At 49.8% G+C, this 17,437-nt stretch overlaps 2 protein-coding genes across 4 annotated transcripts in view; one reads left to right on the top strand and one right to left on the bottom strand.

Moving 5' to 3' along the window:
* IPPK (inositol-pentakisphosphate 2-kinase) overlaps positions 1–8,278 on the top strand; it is a 62,124-nt gene extending 53,846 nt beyond the window's left edge. Inside the window, exons 12-14 of one of the 2 annotated variants that reach the window (XM_033236776.1) lie at positions 3,304–3,383; positions 4,425–4,593; positions 6,779–6,887. In XM_033236776.1, coding sequence (XP_033092667.1) covers positions 3,304–3,383; positions 4,425–4,566 — 222 coding nt within the window. In that variant the 3' untranslated portion in view covers positions 4,567–4,593; positions 6,779–6,887. Of the gene's footprint in view, positions 1–3,303; positions 3,384–4,424; positions 4,594–6,778 lie in introns of both variants that reach the window. The other variant, XM_033236775.1, reaches the window with a different exon arrangement.
* The window catches only part of CENPP (centromere protein P), a 286,574-nt gene continuing 276,818 nt past the window's right edge, over positions 7,682–17,437 (bottom strand). For both annotated transcript variants that reach the window (XM_033236781.1, XM_033236783.1), the window contains exons 6-8: positions 11,741–11,820; positions 10,539–10,630; positions 7,682–9,807 (exon numbers count right to left, since the gene is read on the bottom strand). In XM_033236781.1, the coding sequence (XP_033092672.1) occupies positions 9,680–9,807; positions 10,539–10,630; positions 11,741–11,820 (300 nt within the window). In that variant the 3' untranslated portion in view covers positions 7,682–9,679. The remainder of the gene's footprint in view (positions 9,808–10,538; positions 10,631–11,740; positions 11,821–17,437) is intronic.

A 17,437-nucleotide genomic window follows, 5' to 3' on the forward strand; every position in this document is an offset into this window, starting at 1 on the left:
CGTTTTGGTGGTTTGGTCTCTTTGAAGTAAAACTGTAATTCCTGGTAGGGCCTGTTGACTTTGGCTCACTTCTACTCTTTTTTTTTTTTTTTTGAGACTGGGTCTCCTCTGTCTCCCAGGCTGGAGTGCAGTGGTGCGATCTCAGCTCACTGCAGTCTTCACCTCCCTGCAGTCTTCACCTCCTGGGCTCAAGTGATCCTCCCACCTCAGCCTCCCTGAGTAGCTGGGACCACAGGCGTGCACCACTACACCTGGCTAATTTTTGTAATTTTTGTAGAAACAGGGTTTTGCTATGTTGCCCAGGCTGGTCTGAAACCCCTGAGCTCAAGTCGTCTACCTGCCTTGGGCTCCCAAAGTATTGGGATTACAGGCATGAGCCACTGTACCTGGCCTCACTTCTACTCTTAAAAAGGGCAGTATTTTGGGTACTAATCCAAAGAAGGGGGTCATGACGGTTACTGTCCCCATAGCCCTGAAGTTTGGTTAAAAGTTCCTCTCCATCAACTGTGGAATTATCACTGCCCTCTCTTGGAAAAGCAGATCCAGATACCTTTGTCCTTCCCTGTTCTAGCAGTTCTTCCCTGGCTTGTTAGCTCTGCCTTCAAGCAGATATTTTGTCTAGCTTTTTTAGTTGGTCTCAGCAGTTTATTGGCCTCAACTACCTATTCTTGCATTACATGAAGTGGAAGTCTAACCTCTTCATTTTATGACACACACACACCAAAATCTGATACCAAAATCAGGATGCTCAAGTACTCCAGTTAAGTCCTCCATATCTGCAGATTCTGCATCTGGAATTCGCAGACACCAAGGGCCGAATGTGTGTGTGTGTGTGTGTGTGTGTGTGTGTGTGTGTGTATAATTCTCCCCATCTGATGACTGGAAAATACTTCATTGTTATAATTTGCATTTCCTTGATTTTAGTAAGATTGAACATCTTTTTATATATATATATATATACACACACACACCTTTTGTCAATTTACGTGGTTCACTTTTGGGGGTAGTTTTCTTTTTTCATATTGATTTCTTACACTTTACATATTCTTGACGTTGATACTCTGTTACATGTTGCAAATATTTTCTCCCAGTCTTTCATGTATCTTTTGCCTTTGAATTATGACTGTTATATAAAAGCTTATTTATTTATTTATTTATTTTTTTTGAGACGGAGTCTCTTTCTGTCGCCCAGGCTGGAGTGAGTGGCGCGATCTCAGCTCACTGCAAGCTCCGCCTCCCGGGTTCCCGCCATTCTCCCGCCTCAGCCTCCGAGTAGCTGGGACTACAGGCGCCCGCCACCGCGCCCGGCTAGTTTTTTGTATTTTTTTTAGTAGAGACGGGGTTTCACCGTGTTAGCCAGGAGGGTCTCGATCTCCTGACCTCGTGATCCGCCCGCCTCGGCCTCCCAAAGTGCTGGGATTACAGGCTTGAGCCACCGCGCCCGGCCCATAAAAGCTTATTATTCATTCATTGACTTATTATTGAGATGGGGTCTCAAACTCCTGGGCTCCAGTGATCCTCTCTCCTTGGTCTCCCAAAGTGCTGGGATTATAGGTGTGAACCACTACACTTGGCCCTGCTGAGGCTTTTTAATTTTATGTTTTCTTTTCTTTTTTTTTTTTTTTTTGAGACAAGAGTTTTGCTCTAGTTGCCCAGGCTGGAGTGCAGTGGTGCGATCTTGGCTCACCGCAACCTCCACCTCCTGGGTTCAAGCAATTCTCCTGCATCAGCCTCCCAAGTAGCTGGGATTACAGGCATGCGCCACCACACCTGGCTAGTTTTATATTTTTAGTAGAGACAGGGTTTCTTCATGTTGGTCAGACTGGTCTCAAACTCCCGACCTCAGGTGATCCACCCGCCTCGGCCTCTCAAAATACTGGGATTACAGGCATGAGCCACTGTGCCTGGCAATTTTACATTTTCAAATCTTGGGAAACCTTAATGGCTTCTGGGTTTTGCCTCTTAGAAAGGCTTTTGCAGTACACTAAGGATGTAGTACATATTTTACACTTCTTTCTTATATTTAGTAATTCTTTTGGACTGGGATGTTTCTGTACTCTGGGAAGTAGCTGATTTCCTAGCTAACTGAATAGAGTGTAAGGATAGGAGCTGCTCATTTCCATCTGCTGTGAAAGGTTTTCTCAGGCCCCAACAACAGTGTGTGGGCCTGAGCTCAATCCGTGCTTGGAGGTTCTTCCCACTCCCTCTTGCCCAGTCCTGCCCTTTGGAAGGCGCGGCTTGGATGTTTTCAAAGGCCATATCCTCCGAGTTATATGCAGTTGAGGGGAGTGGTTAAAAGGGAGACAGGAGATGATGGTCTGTCATCAGTAGAGATATTGAGGCCAGTGACGTGTAAGGCCCAATTACTTTTTTTTTAACAGCTGTTTATTTTTGTGAACGTGAGAGCTCTGCAAACTAAAACAATGCAAACCATATGTGAAAGTCCAAAGACGGAAGGGGAGAGAGTGCCGCACACTCTGCTCTGTACAGGGACAATTGTGAGCATCCTTCACCTCCCTCCCTGCCTGCGTCACACATGTGAGCATGTGTACGGCTTTACGTATGTCACCTCTGACAGTGCGGTGTGTGTTGAGTTGTCTCTGGTCAGTATGGTCAGACCCACATAGCTTGGAGCATGTGTTGAAGAGTGCAAATGTCAGAGCCAGCGTACCGGGTTTGAGTCCCTGCCCTGCCATGGACGACGGACAAGTGATGTCTGTGTGTGTTGCTTGTCTGTAAAGCGCGAAGGCGGCCGTGCTGCCCTGTCGGGCTGCTGGGAGGGTGGAGCGAGTTCACACACACACAGCCTGTGGAAGGGTGGCCTTCTGCAGTTGTCTGGTGACTGTGATATTCCGGAGGGAATGTCGTTCTAAGTGACGTCTTGCCGAACACCCTGTGCACCCTTCTTGCAGGTGTCGAGTGATGCTCGCTCGATACTCTGCGTGTCGCCAACATGCGGGGCTCAGGTGGCTCACTGCTTTTCCTTCCAAAGGCCGACTGTGGGGACCTTGCTGAAGACGGATCATCTGTTTCAGGGTCTGGAGTTGAGGTCCCACACCGCTTGCCGTGAGAGGTCAGGGGGCGGTGCTGGCCTCTGAGCAGCCCCGTGGGGCTGAGGGCTGGCCCAGGTGCCCTCACAGGGCGACCTCCTGATGCCCCTGCTCGCTGTGGCCCACGCTCCTAACCCCACCCTCAGGTTCTGGGGCAGGAAGCAGTTCCCGCACTTGGCTGCTGGGAAGGAAGGTTGTGTGGGGGCCAGAGGCTTCCTGTGTGATCTGGAGATGGTCTTTCCTGCCCCTGCAGGTGCAGCAGTACCGCGTCGCCATGACTGCCAAGGACTGCTCCATCATGATTGCGCTCTCCCCCTGTCTGCAGGATGCCAGGTGAGGCGAGCACTGCAGGGCCTGCAGCCTGGGTCTCGTGGGGTTTTATGGACAGCTGGTTAATTGTTAATAGGACAGCTGGTTTCCCCGTATTTAGAGACTCCTTGGCCTACGTGACATCATGGGGCTTACAACTCTCGCCCTCTAGAAGCTTGTAATTCGGTCAAAAGACAGATTTATGGAGAGTAACTTAAAAGGCTTGTTATTACATTGAAAGTTTCTGTTTTCTAAGAAAATACTCCAAGAGCTCAGAAACAATGTGGACAGTGAGCTGCCCATTCCATTCCCTCAAAGAAAGCCAGTCCGTGAGGTGCGTGGGGGCCTGTGGTCCTTGTTCCTCAGTCTCCCACGGTGCCAGCGTGGCGCACCTGCCTTTTTACTACCACAGTCATTTGAAAGCCTGTGAGGCATGCGTTTTCTTCTGCTTCCTCCTCTGAATAACTGGCCTGTGCGCAGCCCTCTCCCTAATGCCACTGGTTTTGTTTAGTCCCGTCTCACTGTTCCTGGGAACTCGGGATGAAACTGATAATCTCATCATTGTTAGACAGCATCTCCATCACTGATCTTCAGGGGTGCCAAATCCTGCACCCCGTATTTGCAGAATGTTCCACATTCTTCTAACATGTGTTCCTGGGTCAAGATGACCTTGGTTGCTGGCTGCCAGCCACTCGTTTTCCCGGTGCTTTTGAACTAAACAGTTCCCAGGATTCCTGTTCCCTGGCAGGCACAGAATTGTTTACTTTCCAATATGAAATACTGAGGAACATGATAGGGCGTAACTGAAGTAGAAAAAAGGTTGTTCTGTTTAGTTGAAAACTTCTGTTATCCCCTAAGTTAATACCTACAGGGCTAAGTTATGAGGAATTCCTTAGCTGGATTAAGCTGGTGGTGTTCGAAGAGAGAACACCCACGAGGATACCACTGTTCAGCAGCCCCCGGACCGAGGATGCAGCTGGGCAGTGGAGATGTGCTTGGATGCGGGGTGCTCAGGTGGGCTGTGAAAGGCGGCTGAAGGACAGACGTGTTACTCACCTCGTCTAGCACCTGGGAATCTCTTAGTGCCTGGTCAGTGATGTCAAAATGGAAACCCAGCACGCGGGGAAAGCTGAGGGCCCGGGGTCCTCACGACCAACTGCTCAGCAGAAACGACACTGGGGGAGAGGATGTGTTTGGAAGGTGCTGAGCCACATGGCTTAGACCTGGGGTGAAGGTACGGGAATCATCCGGCACAAAGCACTCTAGCCAGGCCTTTCTCAACAAAAGGAGAGGATCTCAGAGAAGGCTTCTCCTCCGAGAACATGGCATGTGGGGCTGGGCCTGCTTCCAGGAAGGTGTGTGCAGTGGCCGCACCTGTGAAGTCCCAGTGACTGTGGTGCTCTATAGAGGCCCAGGGAGAAGCCAAGGCTGGGATTTTTCATGAGTCGTCTTGGCATCTTGAGATGCCTGGTAGGCCTGAGACTAAATTTAGATCCCTAGACTTTAATTTACAGGTCATAGATAGACTGACCACATTTCAGCTTCTTACACCCCCTAAAATAAAGGCTTCTCCAGCTCTGTGCTACTGTTTCTGCCCTGTCATAAAGGAAAATGGCTCAAGTTGGATCTGCCTTCCTGTCGCTGCAGAGCTTTGCCCCTTTGGGAATTTGGAACTGTGGAGAGAGCCGCCATGGCTTCCCGTGCCTAAACCCTGCTGCTCCTCTCGACCTCCCATTTGAAACACAGTGCGCGGCCTTGGCTTCTCCACCCCGATTCCCGGCAACCCCCAGCGGGTCAGTGTCCTGGAGAATGGCCCTCCAGGCAAGGGCAGCACCCCTGCAGCCAGAAGGCCACCTGAGCCTCATTCTCCAAGGCTGCTGGAGGGCACACTTGTGGCACAAAGGGACATGTGTGTCCCTGGGGCCTCCTGCCCAGTCTTGTCCTCTGGGGTGCTGACAGGAAGAAGAGCATTTCTGTGTCAGGAGCTGGTGCCTGCTGGTCACTGCCATTGGCTCCCATGGAGCTAGCCTGTAGTTGACCCAGGTAGTCAGACCCTCCCCGGGAGCTGCCTGGAACATCCTTCCTGTCTTTACACCCATGGTGGTGTCAGGTGCTGCTTCTGAGAAATTAATTGAGGTGTCCTTTAAAATACGTAGCCCTAGTCATGGGCTGGGGATGTGACTGTTCCAGCCCAGGTGCACTGAGCTTGGGTCTCAGGCCTCAGAACTGAGGGGCGCCTTGGGCTTCTGTGGTTCTCACAATAAAATGTGGCCCCTTGGGAGGAGCTGCAGGCACCTTCCAGCTTCTGGAGGAGGCTCACGACCTTAATCTGTAAACGAGTTATTTGCTGTTTACTCTTCAGGCGAGAATAGTTACTGACCCCAGCAGCTGAGTCAGGGATTTGTTTTTCCTACAAACAGGATTCTGGGGCAGGTGGCAGTGAGCGCCGAGGCCGTGGTGAGCAGCGTCACTCACAGCAGGGACGTGCGCATCAGTATTTCCTGTCCTCGGCAGGAGCTTTTGAAGTTGGGGTTTGGTTTGTTGATTCCTAAATCTTCTAAATCTCGAAGAGTAGTAAACATTGGGACACCAGAACCCAGGATACTTCTCTTGGACTGAACTGAGCTTAAGTCACTTATTTAGCCAGTGACTGGAGGGCTGTGTGCTGAGTGCCCTGAGATGAGAAGCGGGACACAGCAGAATTCAGCACTCGGAGTAATCCGAAACGTGTTTTTCAGGGCAAATAATTATTCACATCTTGTCAAAAGCACACGACTTCTGATGTTTATTAAAACCACAAAACTAAGCCCTGAGAAGCAAAATACAAAGGACTGAAGATACAATTTGAGAATAAAATGAGAAACCAGATCTCTTCAGATGTGAACCAAAGGAGCCTGCGTTTCTCAGCAGGCAGGAGAGGCACAGAAGGAGAAGGCTGGTCGACGTTTCATCCATTTGGCGCTGGAATGGCCAGATCTACTTTTTACTTTTTCTTGGTTTTGTAATACTTGGCTCATGATAAAGGGACTTTTCAGCGCTCGTTTATACCACTGGGCTGGGGGAACATTGCTCACATGATCCACGTAATTACTTTTCCATCTTTCAGCCCTTTAACCCTCTCTCGCCTGGTATGGTGGCGTGCACTGGCCTGAGGAAGCTTTGCGTGCTGGTGCACACAGCCAGCGCAGACAGCTGTCCACACGCACAGATGCCCAGAACGAGTGTTTTTTGTGAGCTGGGGTGTGAGGCCATTCACTTCTCTTTTAAAAGAGATTGATTTATCTAACTTTGCAGAAGTCAAAGAAAAATATAAAAAAAAACCCATACTAGTTGAAAGAAGGAAGGAAGGGAGAGAGAATGGGAGGGAGGGAAATGAATGGGAGGCTTGTGTATCCTGAAATGGTATTTTCTACTTGCAGCTCTGATCAAAGGCCTGTGGTCCCCTCATCGAGGTCCAGGTTTGCCTTCTCTGTGTCTGTGCTGGACCTTGACCTCAAGCCCTACGAGAGCATTCCGCATCAGTATAAACTGGACGGCAAGATCGTCAACTACTATTCAAAGACTGTATGTGCCAAAGACAATGCCATGATGTCGACTCGGTTCAAGGAAAGCGAAGATTGCACGTTAGTTCTCCACAAGGTCTAACTCTTTCCCTGCAGTGTCTTTGAAACTTGAACACAGAATGTGAAGGTTGAATGATAGAGCTATTTTCTGTTGTGTTGGGTGAGCTTTGGTTGTGAATGTTTTTGCTTTTAACCCCTGTTGAGGTGGGATTGCCTCTTGGAGACATGGAATTGAAGGGCACTGGGAACATCTTCCTGGACAAGGAATGTAGGATGTGCTGTGTCCCAGGAAGCTGCTCATACTCTTCAAATGGAAGTGTCCGTTAAGCCCTGGGAAGACCTTCTGGATAGATCTTCCTTCCCAACCAGGGCTCATGTCTGATTCTCTAATGCTAAAAGCCTTATTCTAAGACCCAAGGTTTGGATCTGCTACCACCAGACTCCTAACATAGAAAACTTGAATTGTCACATACATTTTACAGTTTGGACTTTTAAGAAAACATGGATACTACTGGAACTTTCCCCAGCTGAGTTACATGGTCACTTTTCAGTGCAAGCCACATATCAACACAGGTTTTTAGGTGGTTCCCTGCTGCAGAGCGTGACCTCGTGGTCGTGCAGACGCCGGTTCTGAGCAGTGTAGACTCAGGGTCCCTGTGGAGGTGCTGAAGCCCGTGGTTCCACACGGGGCGGCAGGGAGCGCAAGACTCAGGTCAGGATGGACACCACTCATGCGAGCATTGACCTTTTTTTTTTTTGCTTTACAATTTAATCTTTCACACGAGGGGGAGATGAGTTGTTCTTTCCCACTAAAAATTGCTGCTGTAGAAGTTGGAGGTGGAGCTGTGACTGGCTGAGCTGCTGTGGCCGGGCTGGGATGTGTGCCCCGACAGCTCAGTGCTTTCCTGACACTCCAGTGTCTGGGCTGGTTGAGGAACGAGTGCTCTCTTCCTCCCGGACCGAGTTCCTCCCTCGGGTTTGCCTTGAGACGCATTTGAGTTTTTGGGCCCCGTGGCCTCTCCCGTCAGGCTGCCACAGGCCCTGCTTCTGGAAGGTGAACAACTCCTGGCTGCTGCCGAGAGGGTTCTCGTTGGGGTCACCGAAGTGTGCCCGGCTGCTATGAAAAACGTTGGGAATCTTGGTTTCAGTTTTTTATTCTATGCTAGGTTGTACAGACTTATTTATATCATCGTTTTGAGGGACTAATGGAGGCTTATTGTAACATATAATATTAGCGAAACCATGGAATTATATGAAAATTATACATGAGAAATAAGGAAACTATTTTGCTGATTGTAAATTTTTGTGGGAAATTTTGTGATAACTTGAGAATTATACTTGTTTGAATCAAGGCAACTCTTCTAGAATTTATTGTTCAATTCTGTCATATTTACTTCTAATTCTACACTCAGAGGTGCAAAAAGATGATACTTATACAACTGGACACTTTTACTGTTTTCTTCTCACTTCGAATGACACCGTCTCATACACACGGGTCCTGTGTGCCGGGATGGGGGCTTTGGAGACTCACCTAAGTGACGTGCATGGAGCTCACAGACGGGCCACAGGCTCTGGGAAGTGTGAAGGGAGTGGCCGTGAGTACTGTCTTGACCCACGGGAAGTTCACTGTTGCTGGGTTGGGGCTGCCTCGTTTGGGATGATTTTGCCCAGTGTCACGGTGTGCGGAGGATGCTGGGTCCTGGGTTCAAGTGCACATGAGAGGGAACTCCAGTCCATGGGAAGGTGGGCTGGGCTCCCTAGGTCCTTCAGGGCTGCAAGAGTTACTGCCTACACAGGGCCCAGACAGGGCTGGACTAGACACAATGAAAACAGCCTGTATTTGAGGGAGAAGAGAAAACAGGTGGAGACCCCCACCTCTGTCTGGTCTTGGCTCCCACCAGCCCGGGCTGTGAGGAGCCCCTGAGCAGTGGGTGCCATTGCTGTGGATGCGTTTCTGGCACGTTCTGGAAACTGCTGCTGCTGTGTAGTCATGACAGCCCTGATTGGCTTGAGACAACATGTGGTCACAGATCCTAACAATGCTAAATGGGCGACTGATGAGGTCACGGTTCTCACGGCACATCCGGGCGACCAGTGTAGCACTTAGGCTCTGCAGGGGGGTCTTTCATAAAGGACCTCATTCCTCACGTCCTGGCCCAGGAACAGTGTTGTCTTTGCTGTCTTAGGCCATCCTTGTTACTAAGCTGACAGCTCCACTTTCTTGTGGAAGACCAAGAACAGTGTGAGGATTTGCCGAGACTGCCTCTCAGTGCCACTGTGTGGACCTGGGGAGTGTGGGCGTGGCTCCCCTGGGCTGCCAAGGACAGTTTAAAAATGAGGTGCCACAGGCATCCATCTCCAGAGCCCCCAGGAGGCAGCAACCAGGATAAGGGTGGCTTCTCCCAGCTGAGCAATGTGGCCATGTCCAAGGTGGACTCGGTGTGAGGCCACGGTGGGTGGGGGGATGGGTCCTCCCCACACATCTGAGGACACACGACCACTCAGTACAGTCTCTCAGATGTTAAGCTTATTTTTATAAACCACATTGTACATGTCACTTTTATTTGGCATTTTTTTATACTTAACTAGCTGTATTTATTTTTCATGTCATGAGAGTTTCCATATAATGTGCCATAACTGCATAGACAGCATGTCTTCAGGTTGTGGTTCTAAGTGGAAAACAGCAAATGTTTATATTCAATAAAATCGCATGCTCCTCCACGCAGCATCTTAATCCTCCCGTTCACTGTTTTAGAACTAGTTCTCCTCTGCACAAAGCGATTTTATCAGGCTCTCCAGAGCAGCTTCGATTCCAAGCACTCCGAGCAGGGTTCGGAAGCTGAGAGGAGCGGCTTCTATGGCTCTGTTCTTGTCCAGCTCCAGGGCTATAAAGAAAACATTAAACATTAAACAAGAAACTTCACGGCCGGGCGCGGTGGCTCAAGCCTGTAATCCCAGCACTTTGGGAGGCCGAGACGGGCGGATCACGAGGTCAGGAGATCGAGACCATCCTGGCTAACACGGTGAAACCCCGCCTCTACTAAAAATACAAAAACTAGCCGGGTGAGGTGGCGGCGCCTGTAGTCCCAGCTACTCGGGAGGCTGAGGCAGGAGAATGGCGTAAACCCGGGAGATGGAGCTTGCAGTGAGCTGAGATCCGGCCACTGCACTCCAGTCCAGGCGACAGAGCGAGACTCCGCCTCAAAAAAAAAAAAAAAAAACTTCAAGGTGGCAGCTTTTGGTTTTTTGTTTTCTGCTGGCATGGACCTCACCAAGACCCCGCCCTCCTCCCAACGGGCTGCATGGGATGGGATGTGCTAGTGGCGGGCGAGGAGATGGTGTGAGCGGAGGCCTCACCGGTGGCTCGAGGCATATTCCCTGTGCATTCAGCCTGGGAGGGCCTTGGGGCAGCAATCCCTTTCCATGTTCTTTTTGAGTGATTATTGATAAAAATATGTAAAAATTGATAGACAAAGTACATTAATGAGATTTCCAATTTTTGATTCTTGCCCTTTGAAACCCTGATTCTTGCCCTTTGAAACCCAGAGGAAATAGGCAGGTGGCTTTGTTGGGCATGTTGAGAAGTCACCTAGAGCAGCCACACCCAGGGACCTACCTCGCTGTGGGACTTTGGTGAGAAGATCTAGCTTTGGAAAAACCTTCCCGTCTTCATCTATTTGTATCCTCCAAACAATGACTAATTCAAACCTGAAAAAGCGATAAAACATGTCGTTCTGTGCTTTTTGAAATCTGGCAAAAAGATTAGCAACCATGAGTTGCTCCTGGTCTCCACTTCCCCATGCTGGGCTCCCCTGCTCCTAGAAACCGCGGCCCGCAGCAAAGAGGAGGCACGGTCAGTAGCACAGGCAGATGGAAGCAGGACCACAGGACGGTGCTGCTCTGTCCGCACTGCATTGGCAAACATCAGTAGCCAATACCAGCGAAGTACAGAACACGGAGCAATGGAAACTTCAAAATTACTGGTGGGAGCAGACATGGACAAGCCACTTTGGAAATAATCTGGCACTGACAGAAAGCTGAACATGCACCCAGGAATTTCATTCCTAGGCAGTTGAGCCCAGGAGAAGCTTGTGTAGTGTGTGCCAGGAGGTGTGAGCCAGAACCAAGAAGCCACATGCTCCAGAGCTGAAGAGCCTGTGTGTGATCCCCTCTGGGAGGATGAGCAGCGAAACTGCACTGCAGCTGCTCATGACCCTGGAGGAGGTGAGGGTAACAAAGGCAAGTCCCAGAAGCCTGCATAAGGACCACACGATTTTAAAGCTTGGAAACCAGTTGAGTTGAGGCCTTTCACACACAGGTCATAAAAGCACACCCAGATGGATACATGTCCACACATGCACAGCCAAGGGAAGAGGATGGAGAACACGGCACAGGCCAGGGTGGTGCTGGGGCTGGTGGAGGGATGGGCTGTGCTGTCAGGGCCCTGAGCCTGTCTTGTTTCTTCTCACTGCTTTGGGGTTTTCCACTCACCCCTGGCTTCTTCCCTTGGATTTCTAAGTAACAGCAGATCCACAAGCATCTCCACTTTCTCCCAGCCTCCCTTCCTTGACCCCATAAGTCCTGAGGTGGGCCCCAGCACTGGCGTTTTCCCCCTGTGGCCCAGCACATCCTCCAGAGCTCCAGCTGCCCGCACCCCCCACGCTGGGCATACCTGCTGGGACCACTGATTCCTCCAACCGATGACCTTTAGTTCTTGGTTAGGTGGTTTACTACTTAAGAGTCCTACTTAGGTGGTCTCCTGCTTAGAATCCTTGTTTTAACAGGAAATGGGAGGCCCCGTGGCCTGCGCAGACTCACCCTTGCCGGCTGGCACTGCGGATCCCCATGGAGCAGGAGGAGGGCCCCTCCAAGAGGTACACGGCATCTGGGTACTTTTCCTGCATGGGGAGAAGAAACGATTACAGACAGATCCACTGGTGAGGAGAAAGGGGCCGTGGGAGGGGCACGGGGCACCGTTCCAGGTGTCCGGCGAAAATCAGGGGCCGAGTGTTCACGTGGCACCCACGGGTGCCGACTGCCCCTCCTGCCCTTGCTGTCACACGTCTGCCCTACTGTAGGTCTCTCCACAACCTCCAGGCTCCCATGACTGCTGCTTCCCCAGCATGAATGTGGTACATAACCGCCCTACAGCTGCATTCTCATCTCACAAGTTTCCCCACACCCCTTCCACCTGGGATGGCTCCTTGATCTGCCCTTGTCCGTCACAACCTGGACGGTCTGGGGAGGACTGGTCAGAGGATTCCCAAGTGGAGGCGCCAGGCTCCTTGCTGGAAAGCAGCTGTTTTCTCAGGGTTTTAGCATCTGACCTGAAAAGCCCTTTGAGCTGAGGCTCCGTGAGGGCTGTGGCCGGGCCTGGACGCCCCTCGCCTGTCCGTCCTCAGGACTCACTCACCGCAGTGGCGCCCAGCCCACACGCCGTCCTGGGCATGGGCAGGAGCCCACTCGGGTACCCTCACTGTGCCCAGTGGTGGCGCAGCTCCCACTGCAGTAAGGGAAAGGCCCTGCCTTGGTGAAAGCTTCATGATGAGATGGCATTTTATGGTCAAAAGCCTCCTCCTGAAAGCAGGGAAATCAAGTGGAATCTCACAGATTTCCAGGCCTCCAGTTCTGGGAGAGTCTGGTTTCCCCCATGGGCTGTGAACATTCTGGACACATCTGCTTGTTTTTGTTACTCACAGCAGGACCCGGTGCCTCTAGCTCTACCAGAACTGACCTGCGAATTTAGATCAAACCACAACAGTGTGCTTACTGGAACCTGAATACATATTCAAAACTGATAAAAGTAATGGTGGCCCTGTTCTCTCAGTTCTTAAAAATTTGTCTTTTTGGGCCGGGTGCGGTGGCTCACGCCTGTAATCCCAGCACTTTAGGAGGCTGAGGTGGGCGGATCACGAGGTCAAGAGATTGAGACCATTCTGGCCAACATAGTGAAACCCTGTCTCTAGTAAAAATACAAAAATTAGCCGGGCCTGGTGGCATGCGCTAGTACTCCCAGCTACTCAGGAGGCTGAGGCAGGAGAATCGCTTGAACCTGTGAGGTGGAGGTTGCGGTGAGCCGAGACTGTACCACTGCCCTCCAGCCTGGGCGACAGAGCGAAACTCCATCTCAAAACAAACAAAGCGCGTGTGTGTTTGGCCGGGTGCGGTGGGTGGCTCACACCTGTAATCCCAGCACTTTGGGAGGCCAAGGAGGGCAGACCACCTGAGGTCAGGAGTTCAAGACCAGCCTGGCCAACATGGCGAAAGTCAGTCTCTACTAAAGATAAAAAAAATTAGCCGGGCGTGGTGGTGGGCGCCTGTAATCCCAGCTACTCGGGAGGCTGAGGCAGGAGAATCCCTTGAACCCAGGAGGCAGAGGCTGCAGTGAGCCGAGATCATGCCACTGCACTCCATCCAGCCTGGGCGACAAGAGCGAAACTTCATCTCAAAAACAAAAACAAAAAAACACACACGAAAAAACTTGTCTTTTTGTCTGCTCTTGTGAGAACAGCTTGCAGGGTCAGGGGTGACAGGAGACTTTCACGGCAGGCTCCGCCTGAGAGGTTGAGGTCCTGGGGCCAGTCTGACAGACGTGCTTTTCTTTCTGTCCTCTCACAGCGACTGATGTAGAAAGGGCAGCCTGGGGGTGCTGCTTAAGTCCCATGCAAGCCCTGCTATGATTAAAAAGCACTGTGGCCTCCCCAGGCCTTAGGGAAGGATAGTGAGGGGAGATTTCCCCTGAGAAGCATCCGGCCTGACGGCTGGTCAGAGGACACAAGGCAAGGGAGCAGGCTGGAACTGCAGTGACAGGGCCTTCCTGCTGCTCCAGAGACTTGCCGGATTGAACCAGATCAGCTCTGCTGAATGAGGTTGTGTGGGGACAATGACGTGACAAAGTTTTTAAAGGAAGCAGCCCCTGCATCGCTGAGCTCTCGCCAGCGTGGGAGGCCCTCACCCTGCGCGTGTGGGCCTAACCCGGCGAAGGCGCATCGCAGCACCAGCTGCACCCACCACAGGCTGAGAGGGGCCTGGAGGAAGCTTACAATTACTAACTTCAGCACAACAGTTTCCATAAGAAAATGTATACCTAAGTGATTTAAGTGGAAAGTGTTGGTTGATTTTTAAACCGCAGCCTCTTCCAAATTAATCACAACTGCATGAGGACCGTAAGGGAGAGCCTGAGAACGTGGCAGCGCAGCTTCCAGGCTGGCTCAGCGGCAGCACTTGGGACTCGTTGGAACGGCTGGGGCCTGGGCCAGCTCCACCGTGGGGCCCCAGGCTCAGCCTCCAAGCACAAGGGAGCAGATGGAGCAGCTCTCTGCCTCCCTGGGCCTCTCCTCACCTCTCCTTGTGAGCAAAAAGGGGTTTAAATGAGATGCTTTCACTAAAAAATTCAAGTGTACCGTACTCCCTTTAGTTTGTAAAAGAAAGTCAAAGGTAGAAACGCTGACATCAGGAAGAGGTCAGGCATTCAGTGCATGTTTCTGGAGGACTTTTGTGGGACTGTGTGCAAAGGTTCTTTTGTGGAAGTTAATAATGCCCCATTCGTTTAGCCAAGGTCATGGTCACTGATAACTTGAAATAGAAAGGATGGGTCTCATTGGCAGACGTGTACAGGTGGGGAGAGAAGACGGAAAAGCTGTGAACAGGGGTACACTAGTTATATACTACTCAAGACAGAGTGGGCGTGAGGTCATCAGGCCTAAAGTCAGCACATCTCAACAGCAGTCGAGTTTTATAAATGACTGTATTTGACGTGGATAGAAGATGACCAGATTGGCAAGAAAGAGTTAAGGCAAACATGCGCTGATGAGGAAGAGGCATGTACCATATATTTTTGAATGCTTTCCATGACAAATAGTTACACAAAAACAGTGAATTGGAAAATCATAAGCCTTATCTGGAAAGCTCCTTAGATGCGTCACGTTTGAAACCGAGGCCCAGAGAAGGGCAGCACCTGGCTGAGCCCCGTGGGACAGTCTTGGACCCGTGGCTCTTCCGAGTGCATCCGAGGGACCTGCACACCCCTGAGAGTTCTGGCTTATTCGGGAAATGAGCAGGACGCCTGTGCCTCCGTGGATGTCGTCAGGAAGGTGGTGATGCAGGGGTGGCTGTTGGGAGGGGACCACGTCGTGCACACTAACTGGTTGGCAGGCACTGGCGCTTCCCCTCTGGAGCCCCCAGCCTTCCACGGGAAAGCTCGTCTTAAGCTAGAAATGCTGAGGCAGCGATTCAAGTGGTGTGTGTTCAGCTGGTTGCCATATGTGGGGAGTCTGCATTTGAGAGCTCTCCTGATGTTTATGATAGAAAGATGGCGGCTGTGAGAATGTTGGCAATTTGATATCCAGCCCCAGTTTTACACCTGAGACCCGCTGTGCTGTTGCAACAGCTGCCGGATGCTAGTCCAAAGGGAATAGAATTTTTAGCAGAGCTTGACAGAAAACCAACCTTGTATTATATTTCAGTGCAATACCAAAGAGGAATGCTGTGTCTCCCACTTAAACAAATGGGAAAACTTGAATCCTGAGTTTAAGTCTACCCTGGAGTGTCCACAGATATGTTAACTCATCTTGACTTTAATATTTTTCCAAAAATTATGTCTGGCCGATTCAGTGACTTTTAAAGAATTGAGATAAATTCATATAAATTATATGAGACATAATTCCTTTAAAGTGTGTAATTCAGTGGGTACTAGTATATTCACAAGGTGGTGCAACCATCACCACTTTCTAATTCCACAACATTTCATCACCCCCTAATGTACCCTTTAGCTATTGCCCCTAGTCCCCTTCACCTACCCTCCCAGTACAGCCATAAGCAACCACCCAGGCTACTTTCTGTCTTGCTTTCATTTGTATTTTAGTAACACTCTCTGTTTTGAAAGATACTCTGGTCTACTGAGAGATGACATCAGTGAGGTTACACCGTGGCATAAAATGCTGGCAAAACTCACCCTAGACTCCTCAGTAACTGACACTGGGCCAACTGGATATCCACACGATAAAAAAAAGAACTTCAATGCTTACTGCACACCAAATACAAAAATTTATTCTAATGAATCATAGAAACGTAAGGGCTAAAACTATAAAACTTCTCTATTGAAGACATTTCATACAAATGGAATTATATATGGTCTTTTATGTACCACATTTTGTTTATCCAATGGTCAACTAACAGACTTTTGGGTGGTTTTTACTTTTTGGTATTTGATTTTTTTTTTTTTTAATTATTATTATTTTGAGAACGAGTCTTGCTCTGTCGCCCAGGCTGGGGTGCAGTGGTGCGATCTTGGCTCACTGCAGCCTCCGCCTCCTGGATTCAGGCAATTGTCCTGCCTCAGCTTCCTGGGTAGCTGGGACTGCAAGCACCTCCTGGGTTCAAGTGATTCTCCTGCCTCAGTCTCCTGAGTAGCTGGGACTACAGGTGCGTGCCACCACACCCGGCTAATTTTTGCATTTTTAGTAGAGATGGGGTTTCATCATGTTGGCCAGGCTGGTCTTGATCTCCTGACCTCAGATCTGCCCGCCTTGGCCTCCTGAAGTGCTGGATTGCAGGTGTGACCCGCTGTGCCTGGCCTTTTTGGCTTTTTGAAATAATGCTCCTGGCATTACTGTTCATAACATTTGTGTATAAGTTTTGCACATATGTATTTCATTTCCCTTGGTTATATATCTAGGAGTGGGATTTCTGGGTCATATAATAACTCTGCAACCATGAGGAGTTGCCAAACTGTTCCCACAGTGGCTGCCCTGTTTTTATAATTCCATCAGCCGTGTATGAGAGTTCTGATTTCTCCATAGCCCCATCAACACTGTGGCCATGAGTTGGTATCTCATTGTGATTTTGATTTGCTTTTCTCTATGTGCTTACTGGCCTTTGTATACCTTCTTTGGAGAAATGTTTATTCAGATGTTTTGCCAATTTTTATTTATTTTTTTAAACAGAGTCTTACTCTCTCTCCCAGGCTGGAATGTGGTGGTGCAGTCTTGGTTCACTGCAGTCTCCACCTCCCAGGCTCAAGCAATTCTCCCACCTCAGCCTCCCAAGTTGCTGGGACTACAGGCGCATGCCACCACACCTGGCTAATTTTTGTATTTTTTTGTAGAGACGGGGTTTTGCCGTGTTGCCCAGGCTGGTCTTGAACTCCTGGGCTCAAGCGATCTGCCTGCCTTGGCCTTCACAGCGCTGAGATTATAGGTGTAAGCCACTACGCCTGGCCCCTTTGCCTATTTTTAAATTGAGTTATCTTTTAGTTACTAAATTGTAATAGCTCTTTATATATTCTGGAACAAGTCACTTACCCTATATATGATAAAAAATATTCTCTCATTCTGTGAGCTGTCTTGTTATTTCTTTAATGGTGTCACTTGAAGTACAAAGTTTTTCATTTTGATGAAGTCCAATTTAAGTTTTTTCTTTTTGCTTACTGCTTGTGCTTTTGGTGTCATAGCTAAGAAACCATAACCTAATTCACAGTCACAGATATTTATATTTATGTCTAATTCTAAGAGTTTT

This window comes from Trachypithecus francoisi, unplaced genomic scaffold, assembly GCF_009764315.1.
Source record: "Trachypithecus francoisi isolate TF-2019V2 unplaced genomic scaffold, Tfra_2.0 Lachesis_group16, whole genome shotgun sequence".
NCBI lineage: Eukaryota > Metazoa > Chordata > Mammalia > Primates > Cercopithecidae > Trachypithecus > Trachypithecus francoisi.